At 32.3% G+C, this 25,618-nt stretch overlaps 2 protein-coding genes across 2 annotated transcripts; one reads left to right on the top strand and one right to left on the bottom strand.

The window, feature by feature from the left end:
* The first annotated feature begins 1,130 nt into the window (after positions 1–1,130).
* Positions 1,131–2,353, top strand: LOC113392843 (PHD finger-like domain-containing protein 5A). Its single transcript, XM_026629433.2, has 3 exons — positions 1,131–1,304; positions 1,385–1,575; positions 1,774–2,353. The coding sequence occupies exons 1-3, from the start codon at positions 1,253–1,255 to the stop codon at positions 1,861–1,863; spliced, it is 333 nt and encodes a 110-aa protein (XP_026485218.1). The 5' UTR covers positions 1,131–1,252; the 3' UTR covers positions 1,864–2,353.
* A 189-nt stretch (positions 2,354–2,542) lies between these two features.
* LOC113392841 (kinesin-like protein KIF12) lies at positions 2,543–24,044 on the bottom strand. The gene is made up of 13 exons (XM_026629431.2): positions 23,707–24,044; positions 19,905–20,046; positions 11,313–11,405; positions 10,599–10,752; positions 10,312–10,443; positions 7,606–7,746; positions 7,202–7,343; positions 6,745–6,981; positions 6,182–6,297; positions 5,615–5,719; positions 5,132–5,249; positions 4,265–4,484; positions 2,543–2,847 (listed from the first exon to the last, which is right to left on the bottom strand). The coding sequence occupies exons 1-13, from the start codon at positions 23,867–23,869 to the stop codon at positions 2,730–2,732; spliced, it is 1,881 nt and encodes a 626-aa protein (XP_026485216.2). The 5' UTR covers positions 23,870–24,044; the 3' UTR covers positions 2,543–2,729.
* Between the last annotated feature and the right edge of the window lie 1,574 nt (positions 24,045–25,618).

The following is a 25,618-nucleotide window of genomic DNA, read 5'->3' as shown; positions in this document are numbered from 1 at the left end:
ACAACAATTATACATTTATCTATTTTTTTTGTGTACGTGCCCTGTGGCACAACTAAAAGCCATTAAACTAAGAATTGAATTGAATTTTTTTTGTGGCTTTTATTTGTGCCAAAAAGGCACAGGCTATTTCGCCAATGTCATAAGAAGAAGACATGATGAAGATTGATCTTAGGAAGAGAATAAACTTAAATATAAACTACGTTTCTATTGTAGGGACGATATGTTTTTCTTTTATTTCTTTATATCTCAAATACCATGTTAGCAATGTTAAAGTAATGTTAATAAGTAAATTAAAAAAATGTTTTTTTAAACAACACTATATTTCTTTATATTCAAAGATTTTATTAATAATGAAGACCCAGCTTCAAGTAAATAGGAACGTCAAATTATATAGTTTACAATATTATTAACAATATTTAATATAGTTTACAATATTTATTTTTCCAGTTTTTATTACAGTCATCCATTATCTTCCGCTTTTCAACCCAGATTAACAATTCCCATGTCAAATTCAAAAATATTCTTCCTCTACTTTTATTATAAAAATGTCAAACCAAAAAGTATTCATCACATTTATATAATTCTGTGATTGAATATAACTCAATAGCTAAAAGCTATACAACCTTAAATGATTATTTATAAATATTTTATATAAAATAATTTATAGGCTTACAATAAGTAATCCAACAAAAACCGTATGTTATTCCTGGGCGCCATTGACACCTGCACATAAATTATATTTTTTTAATTACCTATTAGAAATATACCTAACTGTCTTAAATCGAAGTTTTTGAGATCTCTAATTGAATCAAAACTAAATTAAAAATCAATCGAAAACATATTTTATAATTATAGGTACTAAAATCTAATTTCATGTTTTTAATTCTCATTATTTTGTACAATATTACTTAGTAGTATTTTTCAAAATACTACTCATAAATGAAAGATGTGTAATTCCATAAAATTCACACTTCTAATTGCTTCTAAATGCTTCGGTGTGGTGGACTCAGTCAAGATAGCTTTATAAAGATAAAAAATACGTAAATAGAATTTAATTTCTGTTGTCTGCTGACTGTACAGTCAATTTTCGGTTTCTTGGTTTAAAAATTAAAAACTAGTCATATTTGTAAGCACTTGTCAACTGACTGTCATCAATAAACAATTTTTGAGGTTAAGAGATTGTTGATGTTTGAGAAACTACTGTATCTACAAAATAATAACTTAATCATATCTTATAACTATTTGACTAAAGATGGCCAAACATCATCCCGATCTTATTTTCTGTAGAAAACAACCTGGCGTCGGTAAGTTTAAAAAATCAGCTATTTGATAGTTTGTAACATGTTTTCATATTTCAGGCATAAACACTATATTTTGATTGCAGCTATAGGACGTTTGTGTGAGAAATGTGATGGAAAATGTGTTATTTGCGATTCGTATGTGCGTCCCTGCACCCTAGTTCGAATTTGTGACGAATGTAATTACGGTTCATATCAAGGGAGATGCGTCATTTGCGGTGGACCCGGCGTGTCTGACGCTTATTATTGTAAAGAATGTACGGTTCAGGAGAAAGATGTAAGTTAAAAATTTAATAAAATAATTTTAATTATTTTTAGTAATTTTAAATTTAGAATTTTATGTATCACATTTTTCTAAACATAATTTTATACATTTTATATATTTATTTAAAAATAGTATTATAAATATTTATGTATATGGTGTATAAAATAAGAGTATTCAATTTCATTTCAATAAAAAAAATATTTTTTGCAGAGAGATGGATGTCCAAAGATTGTCAACTTGGGCAGCTCGAAGACTGATCTGTTCTACGAAAGAAAGAAATATGGGTTTAGGAGACACTAGCAGTAAAGATTTTTTTAAGTTTTTATGGAATTCTATACCTTTAGTTTGTGGTCTAATGTCCTTATACAGGAAGTGGTTTAACTGGGCTGGAAGAGCTTATTATTTGGAAACATAATTGTGATGCAATTTTTTTTCGTCATAGATTAACCCTCCAGCTAATTATTACTATTTCTCATAATTTTATGTAGCATTGTACTAAAAATAGCTCTATAATTTATAATAGTGGCTTAGAGGTATACAAGTCACACTTATCAGACAAAACATTTGTACTATCATGAAATATGGTTGATTATTATTTTTTATAGTAATCATTAAATAGTATAAAACTGAATTAAATGATGAATGAATGGCTATGTATGATTGTATTGTATACTAGTTATTTCAGAAAACTGTTTCAAATCATAAATGAGTGTGTGTAATGAACTTTTATTAATTATAATGTGTGCCGCTAGGTTACTGATTGTAAAATAGTAATTTTTAAGAGCTACATCATTTATCTAGAAAGTATAAGTTTTCCTGTAAAACAATGTGTCAATAAAATTTGACCAAAGTTTGTCTACATTGTATAGAGCTGTTCTTATGTAATGTAAAAAGTATCTGCCCATAACTGACCCACTATTGGGCTTTAAAAGTAATTTTAAGGTACATTAAAAGTATAGTGTCTAAATAAAATATCCACATTTTTAAAATATAATATATATTTGATTTTGAAAGCAAGCAAACTACCAATTTATATCTTAATATGATATAATATTGTCAACTCCATTTATTACACCTTATACTAGAATTAATTCTATTAAATTATAAGTACTTCAAAAATACTAGTGTTTCATTTTCTACATCATTTATATATAGGTATTTTTGTATTAACTGCTGATGACACTGTTGGATGAGCTGATTGTGTTGGTCCAAATGTTTGCTTCATTGGAACCAACATCTGAATATGCTGGCCTCGCTGGTATTATCGGAGATCGAGTACAAACGCTGAAAATGTTAATGAATTATAAGTAAATTATTTTCATATAATTATTAATTATGTTTGAATAAAAAAGTTAAAAAATGAACTCCTACTAAATCAACATCTCAGTAATTGATAAAAGTGAAATTATGAATTCTATACATTATTTGATAAATAAAATTTTCTTATGTGATCAAAGACATGCATAGATACTCATGCATCAGTCTTGGAGATTCTCCCACTGACCTGTATCAGCTTTGTCCAAACATCGTCCTACAAGAAATAACAGTAGCATAATGAAATTTTGGTAGGATTAATTGTTAATTTATTTTGTTTTAAAAAAAAAATGTATTTTGTGCAGTTTCTCACTAGTTAAATTTTAGTACTTCATTGCTAGGAATAAAGAAATTTGTAAAAGTTGTAGTATTGTCTATGTCTAAATCTTACTGTCTATTAGATTCAGAAGGCTATGTTAGAATGTGTATCTGTTTAGTGTTCTATGCCCAAAGACTGTAGTTATAATCAGAATATAGTGTGTTAATAATTTACTTGTTTAGCTACAAATTACACTAAATACTGATTAGAGATAATAATAATACAGTATCAGACCGAGCCATTGATATTTCACTTATGTTTGATATTTATTCAAATTTTAAAGGGTAATTAGCCGCCAATGTTGACTTGTTTGTAAATGTTGATCCTAACCTAATGTATAAAACTATATTGGTAGTTACCTAACTAGGTACATATGACGCGTAAATAAAAAAGGCCTGAAAAGCTTGCCGGTTGCAATCATAGTCTAGCATGTTCTATGGTCGGCATAAAAAAATAACGAATTTTTAGAATTTTGTCCATTTATAATTTATTGTCATGAAAATATTTAGCTAACCCAACGAAGATATTTGAAAAATGGTAAATCTAGTACAAATATTCTTAGTTAGTGTCATTTGTTTATGGATTAAATAGTTATTATGTTCAGGCAATCCACACTTAATTACACTCCCCCTGACTGTGTTCCTTGAAAAATTTGATATATATTCAAAAATAATATTGAACCTAATATTACCGTTAATTTACATAAGAAAATTTGACGTTTGTTACTCAAGCTCGAGTGATTGGATAGATTATATTATTAAGAGATGTCATATTGTGGATAGAGATGGAAGGACAAAGGGTACTGTTAACATACTTAGAACATTATATTTTTAATTAGAGTATAGCAATCTGAAATGGGCGAGGTTTAAGTTGAATAATCATTTCAGCGTAGTAGCAATATTTAATAAATTTTCTTTTTTTATATATTTTTTTATACACGCTTTAATTATTTCGGTTATTTATAATACATTTTTACAACCCTTTTTGGGAGCTAGAATGACATTATTGACTTGTACGTCGAGTGAATCGGTTTAACGAGAACATTTGTTTTAAACTTATTATACTTACGAATTGACATCTTCCAATTTTTTCAGAAGCCTCTCATTCTCTCTGCTGAGGAGTTCTTGATCCCTCAATAGTTGGTCTCTCGTGACGAATAGTTCAGTATTTTCCTGTCTCAGCGCTGAATTCTCTGCCATGTGCAATTGGACCAGTTCGACCAACTCTGTTTGGGGGAGTTGGTACAGTTTGTTTGTTTCTATCGATGGTGTGCCGCGGTTTCTTTGACCTGTTTAAATTTGCTTTGTAATATATTCTAAAGTCTGAACTTCTTAGAAGTTCTTAAGTGAATTAAGAAAATAATTAATTAATGTTAGGAATAAATCATATTATTAAAAAGTATCAAAATTGTTTAAGTAAAAATCTCATTGATTAGTTCTAGTATTTCTAGTATAATTAAATTTGCTATTATAGAGTAGGTTCTATGCCGGAAGATTCTGTAATTATAATCAGTGTATACTGATTCGCTGTAGAAAATAAACAGTTAAATAACAAGTATTTAAAACGGGATATTTACCATTTTACGTTTATTTGCTGGAACTCGATATTTCGACATTATCAACGAATTTCTTGTTCCCGAGACAGTCTCGTTTTAAATACAACATGTTAATTTAAAATCTTATATAGTGAAATAAAACTCAATAGCAATAATTACATAATTAGTACCATCAATTCAAACGGATAAACTAGATCGTTTTAAAAATGTTCAAGGCCGTTGTTTATAACAGCTCCATACCCTTTGACTTGTCAATACGGTATCCTGATGAGAATATAGATCATCAGAAACGTTCAGACTGCCACACCTGAGGTGGAACTCTGTGCAAGTCCTTATATCAGCCATTATAATGGCGGTGTATTGATAGTAGTATTTCTTACTTAACGAGTCCACGTTGTAATCAGAGTGCACGTGGATCGCAGCTCTGAGGTGATGGTTTTCAGCTTGCAGAGCTTCAACTTCCCTCTTGAGGCTCAGGATCAGTGCATCTCTCGCGTCCTAGTCGTGATATATTATGACGACATACATACATAACAAACATAGTTTACAAAGTAGCATAATGTTGACTACATTAGTACTTTGGGAAAGAGTAAAAAATATATGGGCGTCATGAGAGGACCTGCAGGCGCAATTTATGGTTATGAAGAATTTATTTTTAAGATATACCTGGTGGTAGGGCTTTATGGTAGGGCAATGGGAAATCATCTGATAGACCATTTGCCCGCCTACCTATGTCGAAAAAAAAGAAAACTAATAAATAATATCAGATTTTTGAGTGTCATGTCCTCGACGCGCCGATAGATGAAAATGTTTGATAGTGCCGCCACAAGTTGAAGCCTATCGTACCACGTGCGCAGTCTCACCATTTTGACAACGGGCTTGGACTTGATCTTCTTGGCGCGCGCGGCGTAGCGCAGCGTGTTGATGGTCTCGCTCAGGTTGGACTTCGTGGGCGCGATGCATGCGATCTGTTCACCAAGACAACATCCAAAACATGGCAGGATTCAGTTCTCTACTAACGACCACATTTATACGGTTAAGCAGTTTATGAGGAGTTCAAATTCAAACAAATATGGATAACGATTACGAGAAGGCCTTTAACAAGGTCAAGCAGTGTTCACTCGTGGTACTACTTACACAGGTGACCACGGTAAAGGACCTCTTGACCGCATTTTGACCTATTTTGATTGAGACAAGGTAATATCAATTCACCTGAACTTTTTACAGCTGCCCTTAAGGATGCCATAAAAACGCTGGCATGGGCCTCGGCCAGAATTAACGTTTACGGTGTCAACGCGGTCTCTTCTAAAATTTACGGAAGATTTAGTCCTGTTAACCGACAACCTGGTCCGTCAAGGAGGTCTCGAACGTCATTGGGATCGTATCCAGTCACGACGCAACGAAAGACTAGATGTAGTTGTAATTCTCACCATCAACGTAACCCCATTCCCGGCTAAACTATCCGCCAATAGTTTTGTGAGTTTGCTGTCCCGATACGGTATGTGACCCTTTTTCCTACCGTCGCTTAACTGCGCTATGCAGTACCCTGAAAGTGATTAGTGAAAATGTAAAAATTATTTACAAATTTGAACAAACTCCACAGTGACCATTTACTGTGTGTCTATGTTAAGGAGGTCCGTCATTCACTAGACATCGCGGCCAACTGACCGGTGTATGCGAACACTGGTATAGCTCAATTGGAGATATATTATAAGTCTAAATAATTATTTATTTTGTTATTTTAGTAAGCAATTAAAACTGGTTCCTAAAACACTATAATAAATATACTCCTAAATAATATTGATCGCGATGATATCTTTTGCAACGACGTTTTCACCTTAAACTAATCGAAGGTCTATTTGGATCCTTTGGTCTTAGGTAAGATTTATTTGCGTGGAATTAAGCTCGTAAGTTCCTCATTTCAGATAGAAGTAGATTATAGCATTTTTTTATTGGTACACCATAGAGCTCACACGCGCTCACACGCACTCACCCAAGACCATGAGACTCCTGTTGATGTTGTTGGCCTCCTCCAGGGTCTTGCCGGTGCTGTTGGTGCGCTTGGTGACCTCGCTGCCGGCCAGGTCCACGAAGTTGATCTTCCCGTGCGTGGCGCACGCGACGCCGCGCTGCTCGCGCACGAGGCCGCGCACGCGCACGCTGAGCACGGTGTGCGAGCGCGACGAGTGCGCGTTCATCGCGTGCGCGCCCACCGCGCGGTTGCGCGTGCCTGCGGCGGACAAACAATAAATATATAAATAAATAGAAACTTTTCAATCAAAAGACACCTACCAATTCTAAGCGTTACTTTACTGATATTAATGAATAATTATACTCGGTTTATTACCAATTTAATCGGAATCGATTAAAGTACTTCGAGTATTTTATAAAACTCGGACGACTGACGATATTCCTTGAATGTTTTAAGTCCTGCGTCGTAGATAACTCACCTTCCTCTAAAACAGCGAACAAGTCGTCTAATTGCTCGCAATCGACCATGAAAAGATTCTCAACGTAGAAACTGCGGCTCTCCTTAGACCATCTCACTTGTAACGGTTTCCTTGAATTGCCCGGATTTAATAAATCTATCACCTGAAATGGCCGATATATTCCCTTTAGACTTTGTATCGTAAGATGTTTTACGTATAAAAATGTTTTCTTATGTTCTATAAAATATAGATGGGTTATAAAGATTTTTGAAGTGATAACTTCTTTTGGGAGGGCGCAGGCTCAATCCAATTTCAATTCAATTCTCGTGTCTTCTAAGAGCATACTTTAATAAAATATAATTCACTTATTTTGTTGTATAAAATGATTTAGATATTTTAATAATAGTTAATTTAAAGAAACAAACCTTTTCGTTGTAAATTTCCAAAAAAGACGCCTTAAGAATATAGTGACAGTCGGGTCTGTCCTGGAGAAGTTGGAACAGATACACGAAGGAACGCACGACGAGCCCGTGGTCCTCTGAGTAAGGGCTCGCTCCACTCTCTACCTGTATCGTTATGATAGAGTATTTTAGATCAGTTTATATATCTTTTTTTATATAAATTAATTTATTTGCGTCCTATACAGGCACATGATTAGTTTAATTATGAACGTTATTTAATTTCTGAGAAATTTTATTAAATATATATTTAAGTAAACAAATGCTCAAAAATACAAAAAACTTCAATCACAGTACCACTATGATCGGACGGTATTACGTTATACGATATTAAACTAGCAACAAATATGAAGTACTACGGGACCTTTATGAAATTCACTCGATTGATGATATTGCGTTAATAATAATAATATAAAAAAATCTGCCTCATATATAAACTTACCTTTCTCTAAAACAGCTAATAAGTCGTCAACAAGCTATAGCCTATTCCAATCGAAGTAGGAATAAAGGTAAACAAACCTTAGATTTACGTATCTCATGCGATTTGCTAATAGCTTGGCTATACTGTGCACTACTAAGACTTTATGATTAATATGTATGTTTATTTATAATAAAACACTATTACACTTAACTACTTATATCCACTTTAGTTTTACTTTTGCCATTTTTCATAAATCCATAGTGAATATCATAGATTAATCAAGCTCTCGACCAATGATATCGCGACAATTGCTGTCAAATGTTGTTTATTTGGCTTTTTTCCTGTTATGGTCGGAATAGAGTATACATACATTCCCATTCGACATAGTAAGTATCTAAAGATGTGATAAGGGCGTCGAAATTCAATATTTTAAACAATAATTAGATTATTATACCTACTCGTAATAGTGTACAATGTGACAAGGGATGGTTTACTTATTTATAAGTAGGTACAAATACTTATTTGACAAAGCAAGAATATTTTCTTGGAAACGATTGTCGCGCAAATTAAAACATGTATTGATTATAAAAACTTCTTTCAAAGTAAACGTAGAAAAACTTTATCGAGAGTGTGTATGCTTATTACTTATTTATAGGAAATATGAAATTGTTACTTGAGATATAAATTTACGTTAGGGTATACGTGATAGCCCATTAGGCCGATATCGAAGCTAAAAACTTCAATTGATTATAATTTGTGATATTTTCTGTTTAGTAAAATAAAGATATTGATCGAACGCTTTGGAAACCGGTAACGGTTCGAAATGTTTAATACAATGATAATAAGCGTGATGTGGACATGACGTTATAGTGGTTTTATCACGCGATGTTGTATGTTCATAGTTTTAATAAACCTCTATTCATATTTGTTGTGTAAAAATAATATTAGAAAAAAAAAACAAAATTGTCTATGTCTAAATCTCATTGTCTTTAATAACTTATGCAATGTAATTTCATTGAAAGGATATTTTGATAAAATTAAGATAAGTTATACGTTAAATCATATTCTACCGCCAAACATCAATATTTAATATCGCTGTTCTATTCGGAACGGTGACCGAGCCAGTGTAATTACAGGGACAAGGAACTGATATCGTAGTTCTCAAGTTTGGTGGCACATTGGTTATGTGCGGTGGTGACCACTTACTATGGGGTGGTAAATTGCCCGTATTTTATAAAAAAAAATTCTATAAAAAGCTATATAGATTTCATTTATGAAATGGGCTTCGAAAATTTAAAATATCCTTCATTTTGAAAAAAAAAAAACTGATATTTTTATAGTTTTGTTTTTACAATGTTTTACGATACGCATTTATTTTCATCAGCATTATACTATGGACCAATAGAGTGCAAGCGGAGCAAAAAAACCACGCCGATGAAGGTCTCTTAAACATAATGGGGTGCTCATCGCCTGACCAGTCTACCCTGGTTCTTGTTGATCAGAACAGAACTGGTTATATTATACACAGTAGACATGTTTAATATTAAATATGAATTAATTGATACACAGTCATATAAAATATTGATGTTTAGTAGTAGAAAAATAAGAGATCGGTACAGATTGAATAAATGAATGTATTTTTTTTTTTTTCTCTTATTATACGCGAGCATTGTTATGTCCTAAGTGTAAATAAAACACTTTATAACTAAACACCAGCAGCTATACGTAATGAACGGACAAACACAATACACAGCATGTTGTGTTTGTCTGTTCATCTATATACATATAAAAAAAGATATCAGTCTGACGGACAATAAAGCTGTTTACATAATTGAAATAGTATTTATAAATATAGGAATTACGTGGACGCATTTTCGATGCATTTATGCGATTGATATGATTCCGATGGATCTATTTTCTCGTAAAACGTTTCGAGCTCATGTCACCTCGCTGCTCTGACACAAATGAATGTTTAGACTCGTGGCAGACTTTTATCCGACTCATGCCTTTTTAACCCGCAACCTTTAGTAGCAATTCAAGTTTTTTTTTTTTTTTCACTATGAAATTATTATAATACTACCAATAGTATTATAATTATTAATAGTATTACTAATAGTATTTTTATCGACAACCATAAATAATGTAGGCTACATTACGGAAATTAACAGTACGATTGATTAAATTATTTTACAACGTGGAACATTGATTTTTATTATATTATTAAAAAAAAAATGAAAAATGAAATAACTCACGAGTCCCGGTGGTCCTGTGAGAGTGTGAGTCTTCCCGCTGCCCGTTTGTCCGTAACAGAAGGCAGTACACGAGAACCCTTCGACCGCCATCTCTAGTAGACGCTTTATACCAGAATATTCCAGAACATCTTCCTTTGAACATTAAAAAAAGTTATAACGCTATGAACAAAATTAAATAAGGAGTATTGATTAGGCTGTTCTAGTTGCAGTGTCAGTCTTGTAATTAGCTGGAAATTTTAAAATAACCGACGTGATCTTATTAAATCGGAGTATCATCTATAGCTTACTTGTGTTGCAGCTGGTTCAAATACAACGTTGTATGAGAAAAGCTTAGGCTTCTGTCCTGGAGTTGTACCGTGACAGATGATCTGCCCTTTACCCGGGAACTCTAACATGTGCCGCTCACGCAGCGAACGTTCCTTGTCATTAACCGGTCGAACTCTACAAATGTTATATTTGGATTCAACTTCGACACAATATTATGGATAAAAGTCAATTATTGTATACAAGTTGAAGGCCTCGGTGGTCTAGTGGCTAGCATATAAGGCTGTAGATCCTTAGGACGAAACCACCGGTCAGGTCAGTAAAAATATATCGATTATTATCGTCGAGAAAATCTCGGTCATTTCTCGGAGTCTAGACGATAGCAGTATTTATATTCCCGTTTCCCTTAAGCAGCTTTCCCAAGAGCAGAAGCAACGTCTGCTCTTGATTTTTTCTGGTCTGGTTGGAATTTCTGTCCCATCGGATTATGAGAATGAGGACTCTTGTATACCCTTGAAAAGAAAGTGCACTTGTGATTGCCGCACTTGAAACACTTGACTATATTATGTTCTGTGCAGTTCGCTTTTCTCCCTTCGCAACCATAGAATCACTTCATCATCACAATTCTAGTTAATCCCCAGTATGGCATTGCATTTAGAAACTGCGGTACCTACTATAGCAGGATCTCTTTGTTATTACGAAAGTTTAAAGTCTTCCAGACCACTTTACTACTTTACCTGACAACAACATTTATATTATCTTCATCAGCATTTAGATTGGCCGTGGACCCTTGTGTACTCCTATCCACGCTACCGGCTCTACTGCTGCCGCTGCAAATTTAATAAACTATTTATAATACTGTTAATACATATGATCAGAGTTTTGGGCCATAGAAGGGATGAATGAAAGAAACCTGCATGTAGCGGAGATGAGAACGTTGAGAGAAATGTTAATCGATAACCGAGAAGTTATGTGGAAGCCGACTATAATGGTTTGGGCGTGTTATACTGAGGAATGAGGACCATGTTGTGAGGAAGATCTTGAGTATGGATGTGGATGGATATAGAGGAAGGAGACGACCAATGAAACGATGGATAGATTGTGTGAAAGACGATATGGCTGAAAATAAAATTACTTGTGAGATGATGTCTGACAGAGAAATATGGAAGAAGACGACATGCTGCGCCTGCGTTAATTATTGCTACCGGATATATCATTACCTTCCAGCTACATATTCGTTTGTTATTTTATATCTATTGAAATCTCAATATCAAGCTTTTTCAGATTTTTTTTATGCTATGAATAGTAAATTCAAAGTGTATATGAAGAAAAACAACGGTCTAATCATAAACGTAACTGAATAAAGTTGCTTTTTAAAAAAAAAAGATTTAGTGGTTTCAATAACAATAAACTCTTTTAAATATTATCGTTGATTGTGTTTTGATCACAAATATTTCTATCTACACTAGAAATAAATTATATAATAAATTATACCTACACTAGAAATTATCAACTGCATCAAACATATAATACTAATATTGATTTGACTTCTGAACATGACATCTTAGTATTTTAAAATCGAATTTAAACAACAAACAAACTTTGAACGTTATTTCATATTTTATGCAAAGCAATCGATGGCACGAGTCTATGCCAAGTGCATTCGCATGGAATATGTCGGCCACATAAGACATTAATATTTCATTACATTCATATCAGCGTTATAGAATAACATAGTTCGTTCAATTATTATGCTTACTTATTTGTTATTCGCCGAGGAAATGTTACAAGTTTGAATATTTTCAAAATTTCCTTAATCAGATTAAATTGCTATGCTATTTGGTACAAAAAAACAACAGGAAAGATTCGTCAAACAACAACGTCTGCGTTGACAAAAATAAACCAATAACCCATTAGGTATAAAAGTTTACTTTAAAACATATACATATATGCTGGTGTTGTTTATTAATCTCGATTCATTTCATTCATTTGTCTAGGAATATTCAAGATATTTCGGGAACACTGTAAGACGGTGACTTAATTTTATCGCGTCCAGATCATGATTATGCAAATCGTATTCTTTCTAAAACATGGTGATAAATAAGGTAAATAATTCTGGCTTAGATAAAAGCTATACAAATTGGAAGGAAAAAAGTATCGCTTTCCGGTATGGAGCTACAAACTGCTTTCTTGGCAATATGCCTCAAGGTGAAAACAACAAATAACATTTTTGCAGAAGTAGCATTTTTGTTGATTCTTCTTTTATTTTTTAACAATTGAACGCTATTTAATTTTGTTTTTGTTTCGCTCACTATGGTTTTTATTCAAAAAATTCTGATTGCACCTAAATCGTATATATACTTAGTATTTTAAGGAGCCTACTACAACATCTCATACCATGACCGTGCTAGAAACGTGTCAGCCAAAAAAATACTATTTGTATTGTGAAGTATGACGTTCGGTACGTCGGTTCCGCTTAGTGGGCACTATGTATGCCCACGATCCGTCGATCTATGGTTTGTTGGTAACTTTATTTCTCTGTCTATAACTAGGTACAGTACAAGTGAAGAATTGATCCTACTTCATCATTGACTAGATGACTTAAAATGTCCAGCATTCTAGCTCGACTTTTTTTGAAAGCATTCGGCTATCATTGCTAATTATTTTCTGGACAATTTTCTAAAAGGTATCGTAAAAAAATTCTTAACAAAATATTTACTCGATCTTTCAACTCAAATATACCTGATACGTTCACACTACGATCATGGTATTAGACGTTGTGTTAGGTAGACTACTTTACGTATAATTACCAGCAGGCAACTAATACGGCAACTAATTTAAAAAAAAAAAAACCTTATGGTGTTATAATAATGAAGCAGTTAAATGTGAAGTCAGGTCTACATTTACTTACAGGCTTTTATTACAAATTTTCATTGTACGTCGTACACACACATAGTAACAACTGACAGACATCTTGTATAATACTTGTTTTTTGAACGTCAATGTCAAAAAGGAAAGGTAACTTTTGAATAAAACTATTATTATTAAGTAATTTAGATATATTAATTAATTTAAATTAAGTATCGAGGTATCTATTGTTGATTTTTTATAAAGGATGTGTCAAAATTATTTTTACTTTGTGTTTTATACCGTTTGTAAAGATTAAACATAAATATCATTAATTTGTTAGTTCTAATCTATATTATTTAATAGATAGTTGACGAAAAATCATGTCACACAACAGGAAAGTTTATTTAAAGAATTTGCTCATAGAGAGATCCTTCGTATATTAGTACCGACCTCAAATCCAAAATCTAAATATTTGTGATTTAAGTTAGCATATTTGAATCTTCGTGTAACAGTATTCAATCAATGTAAAGCTAAGTGCTTTGTTAGTTTCTATAAAGAAATTGATTGTATATAGTCACTAAGTAAGTAAAAACTACTGAATTTCTTTCCGGTTTTGCTCGGTTAGAATCTTCACTTCGAACGGGGTGAATTTAATTTAAATTAATCTGAAAAATATAGTAAATAATTTTAAAATATACCTGCAATAACTCATACATGACAAATTCTTCGTTCTGACTACTTATGTCAGAGTCTTAGTTTACTCATACAATTAGATTAATCTTAAATAATATCGCAAAACAGGAAGGGCTTCAATATCCATTTTTTTTACTAAACTGCATATTTTGTCTTTGTACATATCTACGGCAATAACTTTAATGATATTAGTTTCAATCCCCAATATATAAAGGGAAAAGTTGTTGGTTTCGCTCGCATGTTTAGTTTGGTAGTCGGGTGTTATGTATAGAAAATTGCCTACATCCTTCCTTGGGGTTTAAGCCTGTTTCATAAACAAAAATCATTAAATTAAGTTAACCAATATGGCCGTAAGAGCATAACAAACCGAAATACAGAGTTACTTTCGCATTTATAATTTTAGTTTACATCTAATTTATTCTTTAAATTTTCGACAAAGAATCCTTTTACAGATTTTAATGTTAACACATACTTATATGTATATCTGAAGGGCTCGTTAAATATTTAAATGACTTCCTCGGACTGACAGCTTAACACATCGCTCTCCATTAAAAATGGCGGCTAATGTCAAGGTTCCAGACTAAATGCAATGTATCGAATAGAGTCCACGTAAATATCGCGATGAAGTTTATTATACAAAACTATAATTTGAATAAAAATTTTTTTTTTATTTTTAGTGTAGTAATACTTGTATATTTTTTAACAAAATTTTACTGTACACTGAATTATATTTAAAACTTTTCACCTATTTTTAGAGTTGAGAGACTTGTAAAACATGTCAGAAATCTGAATATAACAGTTAAAAGTTTTGCCATAACATGTTACCAGAAAACTTGACCCATTGACTTTTCCAAATGAAAACGCAATAAAGATAAACAAAATTTAGATTTTTATATACCATGTGATTTGTTAAAATCTCTGCTACATTATGCACTAAAACTGTCCTTGATGACTATATCTTTATTTAAAATACTTATCCGGTTTAATTATTCAAAGTTCCGATAACAACTTCGCCGACATTAAAAACGGATGTTTTCACGAATCCATAATGAATACCATAAGTTGTTCAAGATCTCGACCAATGATATCACGTCAATTCAAAGTCAAATTTGTTTATTTGTGATTGGAGCAGGCCTGTGGCCGCTATCATCAATACAAATCACCTTAAACCCTTCATTGTCTGCTTGGCTCAATAATACGGTTACACGGAGTAGTCTGAATAGCTAGCCTTCCTTCAATGTCTATTATACAATAACGTACCAGCTAAGTTTTTGTATTGCTTTATTAGAATATAGACCAAGGTTTTGTAGGTCTCAAATCTTTGTGGAAAATAATTTGTATCAGGTGTTAAAATGTGTGCGAATATTCCCATTAATATGGTGTGAATTGTTTCCAAACAATATTAAGCGCACCTACAGAATTAAATTAAGCTAAAGTGAGTGTCTGTGAATTCAAAATAATACAATGTAAATATATTTAAAGAAACTATAGCACCTAAAAACCTGAAATTTGGCAGGTAGGTTCCTTATAGAGTTACATTCGCTAAGATTTAACGAAATTTCCCCTCTATATAACGGTATAACGGGGTTTATAAGTTTTTGTTTTATAAATTTGCATGGGTTCCGTTCAATTCCATTTCCATAACCATAGGTTCAGCCAGGTACGTTAATGAACCTAATCATAATATCAAATAGATCATTTAGCAAGTACAGCTTTTTATTTTATACTTTCTGGGATGGTATACGCCAGGATAATTACTTAAGAGTTAGTTACTCTCGACCATTTAGAAATATAAGAAAAAAAAAGAAGCAGATTTTATTATTTTGAGAACATGAGTAACCGAGCTGAAGGCTTTTAAGTAACCGCAATGCGTGTTGTAGTCTGCAATATGATTCATAAAATTCTTTGAATCATCCAATTTTGAGAGTCACCTACTCGAAGTGGGTGAAATTACAACTAGGTATAATAGTATTAGACAGAATGACTTAATTCTTTTAGCACAAGGTATATTATATTACGATTATTGTAAATATGGACGTATATAAAAAGTTTACAATTTTGAAACAAATTATTGTTGCATCTATATTGTTGTAGTTAAGGTTATACTTGGCTGATTAGAAAAGAATAAAGTTAGTTGTCAATGACGCGATGTCTTTAATTTACAACATATATTTTTTTTTAAACTCAAACTCCTTTCTTCAATATAGAAGCATTACACTTACTTATTGATAGTCAAATTAAATACTACCACCGGTTCGGAAAAGGAAACACCCTGACCTGAGAAGAGCCGGCGAAGGAAACTCAGCGGGTCTTTTTTTTGTAAAACTTAATGATAATAACTATAAATGACTATTTTACGCTTTTACTTTGATATTTCTATAGAATAAAAACTTAAATAGTCATTCTTCAATTATAATTTTGTCGAAAGACGAAGACAACTTCATATTTAGTTAAAACCTTTCTTTTTAAATATGACTCTTTTTTTGTTTTAATTATAGCAATCTTTTTAAACCTGTCATATTACAATTTATTTTTAAATATATCCACGATGATATAGGTTATTAATTCTTAGAAACTAAAAGTTAATTAAAGTTTAATTATGAATCGTCTATAATCTACGGTCCGTAAAGACTAAATTCAGGCTAAATCTCACCAGAAAAACTGTCTGATGATTGCAACAGCTGAAATGCAATAGATAAATGGTAATTAAAGGCTTAGTTACGTGTAACATACGTCAATAATAATTAAATCGTTAAATGTAATTTTTTTATTGTGTATATTGAGAATTGCAATTTATTTTTATCGATCAAACTTTATCTATGACCTAGTTATAAAAAGTGACAAAGATATGGTCTTTTTTTTTATAGTAGAGGTGGCAAACGACCAGTACGCTCACCTGATGGAAAGTGAATACCACCGCCCATGGACATCTGCAACACCGGGGGGCTTGCGGGTGCGTTGCCGGCCTTTCAGGAAAGAGTACACTCTTTTCTTGAAGGTTCCTAAGTCGTATCGGTTCGGAAAAACCGCCGGCGAAAGCTGGTTCCACAGAGTGGTTGTGCGAGGCAGAAAGTGTCTTAAAAATCGCGCTGTTGTGGATTTTCGGACATCTAGGTGGTGCGGGTGATATTTGGAATTTTGACGAGATGTTCGAAGGTGAAATTCAGCAGCCGGGATTAATCCGAACAATTCCTCGGAACATTCCCCGTGATAAATTCTGTAGAAGATGATGGTCGTAGTTTGTTAGAGCATTGCCATGTTAGTTTAGTTATCTTGTTCATTTTATTGCTCTAAGTTTACTATGAAGGTGTCGACTGCCTTATTGGTCAAGAGGCTAGTTTAGCCGCAGATATTCCGTCCTAAAAGCTCATCAGCATTCCGATTTTTAAACTAAACAATGTACCCCTTATATTCATTGTAACTTTAAATGACACCATATATATTTTTTTCTACGTATCTCGTTTTAAGAGTCTGGTTTTATCGCGTAGTAATTAGTCACTTTTTTTTATCGCCTCGAAATGAATCCAAAGCATACTTTTTTTAATATTATCCAAGAAGTATTTTGTGATATATTTTAGAACCTTAACGTTAAGTCCTGCATTAGCTTATTAGGCCTTTTATTTGGTTCGCGTGTCGACTCTCGAAGTGCCGGCTAACTGCGAGGGTGAACTGATTGCTTTCATTAAATATTTACTTAGGACACTCACTTGACTTCCGTTTCGTACACCAATTTAAATGAATTATTTCAACGGACTCGAGTACGTTGGCGAAGTTTTATGTTTTAAAAAGTCTTTTAGGCTTATTTTAATCTTATCACTTTATAAATAAGTGCCATTACTTAAATATGTTACAGCCAAGACATTTTACTCGTATTACTTTTGACACTTTAATTGATGTTATTACATATATAAATAATGTATGCATAGATATATTCTGTATTTGTTAAGTTTACTTCTTTAAGGCGGTACTTGAAAACTGATTTTATAAGAAAGTAGTTTCTACAGTAAAGTAGTACGTACTGTCTGGAGCACACACATATATATACATACATACATACATTCATTGTATTGAAAATATATTTTTTTTGTTATAATTATATTTATTCACTCTATAAGGCGCCCGCCCCTTCTACGTTACGCTTCAGGAATTATATACCATTATAAATATTGACTATTCAATAATGCTTTTTGTCAAGTCAACTTGAATAAAATACATTTGATTTTATTCGATAATCAATAGTAACTACCATAGTTTCATTGGCAGTTATTATAGCCACTCAACTCGTCGATATTTCTAACCATTTCAACTTAAACTCAATTTAAAAGCTGACGCACCAAAATAACACCTAACTTAAAGCGAATTATCGTAAGTTTACCACGTATAATATGTGCCGTGTTTACGTTTAACAAATTTTAAAACAAATATTGCACCATTATTAATCATATGGCCTAGCAGATTATACGGTTAGCGTTGATCGATTCGTTTTTAAATTATTGCCTGTAATACTGTTCTTCAATAGCTGTAATAACAGGAAACTTAATATCGAATTACATAATAACTAACTACGAAATGTATTTTACTACACCAATAATTAGTTTAATAATATCTAATCAAACTCGCCAATAAAAATAAAACTTATTTTTATTTCAATTTAGTAGTTTTAGGCACATTTAGTACATTAATATGTCTGTTTTTTAACAGACATATTAATGTACTAAATGTGCCCGCGACTTCGTGCGCGTTTGATTTTAACAAAAAAGTTATTGTTGTAGCCTAAGTTACTCCTTATTATATCAGCTTTCTGCCAATAAAAGTCCCGTCAAAATCGGTCCAGCCGTTTCAGCGATTAGCCGGAGCAAACAGACAGACGACAATTGAAAAAAATGTTATTTTGGTATATTTACCGTGCATACATATGTATTTAGTAAAGCGGTTATTTTAATATTACAAACAGACACTCCAATTTTATTATATGTGTGTATAAATTATTATTAATTGGAACTTAATAATTTATATAAATGAATTATGATAATTCTGAATGTTTCATAAAGGTGCATAATGCATATAACATAACGAAGACCCTATTTATATATGATCACCAATCTCTTAAATACATTTGAATCGAATGGAGAACCCCCATTTTTAGGTTGGTTAACAAAGAAATTGAAATTAGGACACAACCTTCGTCCTGTATGCAGATTTATATAACAGAGGCAGGTGAATACAAAACCATTCGACCCTCCGATATGTAATTTTATCAATTTAAATAAGAAACGGTCATTTATTTTATGACAGTAATTTATTAACTTTTAGATCTAAACGTTTATAAAATTTCAGGCATGTTTCAATTCTGTAGATAACTGATACTATGGTTCTAAATAAAATGATTATAATATATATTTTTATATAATATAAATAACATAATCAGCCTGTAAATTTCCCACTGCTGGGCTAAGGCCTCCTCTCCCGTTGAGGAGAAGGTATGGAGCATATTCTACCACGCTGCTCCAATGCGGGTTGGTGGAATACACATGTGGCAGAATTTCGTTGAAATTTGACACATGCAGGTTTCCTCACGATGTTTTCCTTCACCGCCGAGCACGAGATGAATTATAAACAAATTAAGCACATGTAAATTCAGTGGTGCCTGCCTGGGTTTGAACCCGAAATCATCGGTTAAGATGCACGCGTTCTAACCACTGGGCACTCTCGGCTCATATTTATAAATAAATAAATTTAATAAATTAAATATGTTAAAATTTTACATATTTATGATATATGCTCACCTCCCATTTCTGGACCTGCTTTTCAGACTGTCTTCGTCACCCCACTTGCCCAGTGATGGCAGCACGAGGGATCGGGCACCCTTTACTGTACTTTCGCCTGGTTGTTCAGTACTCCTTGCTTTGCGAGTTTTTATTTCTTTGCCTGCATAAAAAACCAAGAGTAGCTTAAAAGTTAAACTTAAACAAAAAAAATCTTAGAGATTTTAACATTGATGTTTATACAAATCGAACCGTCTATCCGAGGGGACATTGACAAAGGGCAAACCTCCACACACTTACTTACTTACTTGGTGCTTGCTTTGTGCAAGCCCGTCTGGGTAGGTACCACCCACTCATCAGATATTCTACCGCCAAATAACAGTACTCTGTATTGTTGTGTTCCGGTTAGAAGGGTGAGTGAGCCAGTGTAATCACAGGCACAAGGGACATAACATCTTAGTTGTTGACATCCCAAGGTTGGTGGCGCATAGGTGATGTAAGGAATGGTTATTATTTCTTACAGCGCCTTTGTCTATGGGCGGTGGTGACCACTTACCATCAGGTGGCCCATATGCTCGCCCGCCAACCAATGCCATAAAAACTGTCAACCGTTTTACTTATTTCTTACTTTCAAAGTCAAACTATAAATATACTCTTGTTCGTAGTTTCACCCTCTTAAGTAGTCAATTGTCAAATAATTTGATATTTGTCTCTAACTCATTATCATAAGCCTCAAATTATCATAATTCTAACATCAGTAATGACAAATTATCACACAAAAGTTCATCCAACATTTGACCCCATTAGGAGATTTATTTTTAAAAACTCTCTCCTTATGTTCCTGTGCCATGGCTTTTATGTTTAGGCAGTGCGTTTTATGTCAGTTAGTCATTTTAAAATTTTATTAAGTAAAAAATTAATCGATTTAGTAGAACAATGTGATGGAATACGCGCTAACTATTCTCCTTAAGAAAAGATGTTTTGTTCAGATGCGGTGTATCTAAGGGATGTATCAATTATATCTTCAAATAGTCCATTTTTCATTATATAAAAAATGTAATTAAAAAAATAAACTAAATATCTTTACTCAAGCTCAAAGTCACTCTTTAATCAAAATATTGTTATTATTAATATGATAACAATCACTTTTGCTTAAAGTTCATGCTTGGCGTTCTTGATATATTCATACGTTACAGCTTATGGCTAGCTAGAGACAGGCGGGCAAACTTTCCCAGGCGAATCAATTCAATTTTAACATGTGTTGTAAAAAATAAATAAACATCGATTGCGAAGTGATGTTTTCATTTATCGATTTATTTTGTTATGTGTGCAATGTCGACAAAGCCACGGATGTAGAAAATGGAAGGAACATAGATTAAATATGTAGATTAGTAGCTCTATCCTATCTGACATTATAAATGTGAAAGAAATGTAGTTTGTTACGCTTTTAGGTCTTAATTACTCGACCGCATACGAATTAGCTCTACTAATCGATACTATTCTGTACTAAGTCTATATTATATATGCGACAGTGTCTGTCTTTGTGAATTTAGTACCGATAAAATTTGGTATAAACCCAGCTTGAACTCCAAGGAAGGACATAGTGACATTAGATGACATTTTAATTTAATTATTACAATATAGTTTTGGTAGTCAACTTTTTTGAAAATAAATAAATAAATGCACAGTTAATCTATTTTTTGTCTTTATTGCACTACTGAATGTTATGTCGAAATGTAGTTTTTTTTCTTTTAATAGATAAAAACCAATCATGATAAATTTTCCGTAAGGTACCTAACACTCGACACCCTGTTTATCGCGGACTAAATTAATAGTTTTTGAAGTGAAGCTTGCAATCAAGTTTGATAGCGAAACTTTTCTAACACAATAATTAATTAAATATCCCATAAAAGGTGGTGATATTTATATTTTCTAGACAAATCAAACGTATAGTATTTGTAGAGCTTACTGTATTGCGGGAAACGAACATACTAACAGCCTATCCAGCAAAAATGAACAAATGTGTAAATAAAATGACTATGTGGTTACCTCACATATGGTGGAAGTGGGAGCAAGAGAAATACCAGCTAAATCTCTCTATAACCTTCTAAAAGACCTTGGCTCATCGATAACTGCAGTTAGTTTAATGTTAGAACAAATATCCAAAGTTGCGCTAATAGGTTCCTATCAAATTTGACTAGGTACACGTGCAGTGAAGGTGCTTACCTACTGCACTTTATAAACGCCTGTTTATATGAATTGTTAAGGGTCCTCCTTATAAACCTACACCCGTGTCGCTGGCTCTGGGAACTGCTCGTAGTTTCTCCCTCTACCACATTCTGGAACCAGCACCTGAACCGTGAATCTATGGAATGCTAAATAGTTCTCTGTTTCATGTAAAATAAACACTGACAATTTCGTTTTCAAGGTATTATCTATATTATTATTTTCCCCCTAATTAAGCGTTAGGATTATATTGAAAGTGACAATAACAAATGGTTCGAATGGTTCATCGATAAATTCTTATCCTCTTAGTAATTAACAACATGGATTGGGAGTCTTTCGACTTTAATTTGTCGTCTCTGAACACTACCAGTCTCTCGGATTCGCTTATTATAAACCGATACATCGGGTAGCCGTTGATTAGGAAACATACTCGAATAATCTTGCATTGGTTAGGTATGCATATGGTAAGTTTTGTTCGAATACGAATTTCCACCAGCATCCTTTGTGGTCATTTTATTTCGATTGCTTTGAAATAAGTGTATGTTTTTAAAATAATCTGCAGGACAAGTTTCATAACGATTTTTTTAGTTTTTAAGGCATTTTTGTGGAAAAAAAATCAAAAAAATATTGAAGTAATATCTTTTTCCGTCTCGCATTTTTAAATTTGGACAGATAATTACTATTTTAATATTGACAAATAACCAGTGTTTAATCGTTTTTATAAATCAGAAGAAAAAAATTGATTTTAATTTATACTTTTTTTTAAATAAATTTTTGAAGTTGCATTTTTGACTTATTTTGAAAAAATCTAAAAAACGTGATAACTCAAAAATTGTTAACTTTTGCATTATGCATATGGGGGTTAAAATTATCGCAAATAGTCACCCCTATCACCTCCTAACGGGAATACGTCGAATTACCAATGACCCTGTATAATAAGAAGATATATTAGTTTAATATTACGTAGTTCGAAATGTACCGAACGGAACTTAGTGGTTGTTACTTGGTGGTATTATTTTAGGCTTATTTCAATTCAGATTTGTTTTATTTACAATATCATTTAAATAAGACAATAACACAAAAACTTTTGCTTTGAAAAATAACAAGTACTTGAACGGAGTCGAATTTAATCCAGCATAGAAATTGGTGTATATTTTTGCTATATAAATATAATTTTTATTTGAACGAAAATCAAATCTTATTTTAATAGTAAATATATGTTTAAACTCTTAAATCAAGAAGCGTTTATCACACTAATTATTGTAATTTTTAAGCTAAGCTTGATTCGAAAACGTTTTTCCGTATTTAATTAGGTATTATGTATGAACACTGTACAGTTTTGTTACATAATAAAAAACAAACGTGGTCAGATGACTATTACTTAATTTACTCAGTAATTTTTAACTTTGATTCGAAACATTAGTGCATATTGTAATTTATATTAAAATTGTTCTCGCAAGTGTTAGAAATGTCTACAGTCTAATTTTTTTGTAACTTGTAACATTTTTTTTTATGATTCAAACAAATCTGTGTTAGAAATATTATTTGTCTTTTACATATAAATTAAAAAAACTTAACACAGTTATTATTTTCTTACCACATCTAGTCGTAGCTACCAGGGTCTCAGCGCTTCTTGAGAGGATTTTTGATAAAGCACTTGGCGGCGCTTTCAGAGGCGTCGCTTGGCGTTGTCGGTACACCATATCAGTCTTCTTTGGACGAAACAAACTCAAGTTCGTCAGTGCCATGGCTTCAACCATTGTTTGCTTTGAGCATATATAAGAGATATTGTCATTTTTGACATTTTATTAGAATTTTTATTTTTAAATTTATTTTTTACGTAAACACGTAGCTAATCAGTTTATTTAAGTACACCGTTTTATTTTCGATACCATTAAGTGCTTCGCGAATGCGGGTACTATTATTACTCAAATGATGGAGAGTATATGTATTTATTTGTAAATGAGAATGTAAATTTTATGTTGGACTATTGTATTATTAATTTCACTTGAATAAAAGCAATATATTTATAAATCGATATCTGTTCACTGAACGTCGATTTCACATAAAAAATACTTGATTGTATTAATTTGATTACTAAAAACACGAAATAACATACATATGTATTTTTTTGTAATTCAAAATTCGGTTAGTATGTTATAAAAACGGCGGGAAATATTGAAACAAGATGGCGACACGTGTGACAATAACGCGCGCGAGGCACTGACTAAATCGGTTTCAGCCTTTCAGGTTTGTGAAAGTCATTTATTTGATAACGTATTAGCTTGTGTTTAATTATAATAATTATATACATGTGATTATTATTATTGATTATTGTTATTTTTATTGTGAAATTATTATGTAAAATTAATTAAAAATTATAGTAAGTTAAAGGGAAGACTAAAAACTGTCTACTTGTCTCATTGGCTGTCTACTCATACGTGTGTCATGATCAATAACGTAGGTAAGTATACAATTGAATTTGGTTACCCGCATGTATTTAGTAACATTCTGTAGTTTTAAATACAAAATTATCCTTTTTGACATTTAGCCTTCTTTTTCGCGACAATGATTAAAAAAGAATTTGATGACAACGATTTCGCATGTAATGTTTCAATATGAGACGCAAAAAGGTTTCACGTCTATCACGCGTAGTTATAATTGCTTTATTATTTTCTTTATGGATATAAAAAGTTTATAAAGTAATTAATATTACAATTAAACATGTAAAATGACAATGTATATATTAGACAAGGTATACTTTGCTTTTGATTCTTTTTTTCATAGTTGATGTGTTTTTGTTTTGTTTTTTATTTCTGCGTTTAAAAAATGGTTTATTAGAGAAGAATGTTGTTATTATGTAAGTCTACATTAAATATTGGTTCTAATAGAGTAATTTTTAGTGATACACATTTTACAAACAATAAATAACAAACTGAAATACTTAATTGATGATGTGATGTTATTTGTATATTCTATTATAAAGCTACGTAGGTATTTACTATTTTTATAGTACATTTCAATTGAACTTGTACACTACACTGGTTTTATTTGACTGCCTCGTTGTTGTAGTAGCTATATATAAGGCCGCAGAGCCAGAGGTCCTGGAATCAAACACTAGAACGAGCGCATAAAAGTTATCGAAAAATTCTCAGTACCAGCTCGGAGTCTGGGAGTTGGAAGTGTGTACACTCTGCGTTTCCCGGAAAGCACGTAAAGCCATTGGTTCTGCACCTGAACTCTTGCTGGTCGTGTCGGATTTCCCGTCCCTTCGTGTTATGAGAGTGAGAGAATAGAGAGTGCACCTGTGTTTACGCACACACCTGTCCACACATATGTCCTGCGTATTTGGCCGGTCTTCCTTGAGATTGGCCGTCGAAGCCGAAATCGGTCAGCACGACATTATTATATAATATATAACCACCCGAAGATAAATTATATTCAAAATACAATGTTTCTAATACAGCAGTTTTATTAAGAAACATTTTGAATGAGCATACTCTTAAATT

The sequence above is a fragment of the Vanessa tameamea genome, chromosome 13 (genome assembly GCF_037043105.1).
Source record: "Vanessa tameamea isolate UH-Manoa-2023 chromosome 13, ilVanTame1 primary haplotype, whole genome shotgun sequence".
Taxonomy (NCBI): Eukaryota; Metazoa; Arthropoda; class Insecta; order Lepidoptera; family Nymphalidae; genus Vanessa; species Vanessa tameamea.
The sequence above is the reverse complement of the archived record's forward strand: the minus strand, read 5'-3'. Positions and strand labels throughout refer to the sequence as shown.

Excerpts from the sequence above, each read along its gene's own strand:
- LOC113392843 (XM_026629433.2), top strand. The coding sequence starts at position 1,253 with ATGGCCAAACATCATCCCGATCTTATTTTCTGTAGAAAACAACCTGGC. Across the intron at positions 1,305-1,384 it reads TAGAAAACAACCTGGCGTCG|CTATAGGACGTTTGTGTGAG; the intron begins GTAAGTTTAAAA and ends TTTTGATTGCAG. Across the intron at positions 1,576-1,773 it reads GTACGGTTCAGGAGAAAGAT|AGAGATGGATGTCCAAAGAT; the intron begins GTAAGTTAAAAA and ends TATTTTTTGCAG.
- LOC113392841 (XM_026629431.2), bottom strand. The coding sequence starts at position 23,869 with ATGGTTGAAGCCATGGCACTGACGAACTTGAGTTTGTTTCGTCCAAAG. Across the intron at positions 10,753-11,312 it reads AATATAAATGTTGTTGTCAG|AGTTCGACCGGTTAATGACA; the intron begins GTAAAGTAGTAA and ends TAACATTTGTAG. Across the intron at positions 2,848-4,264 it reads AAATTGGAAGATGTCAATTC|CGTTTGTACTCGATCTCCGA; the intron begins GTAAGTATAATA and ends TAACATTTTCAG.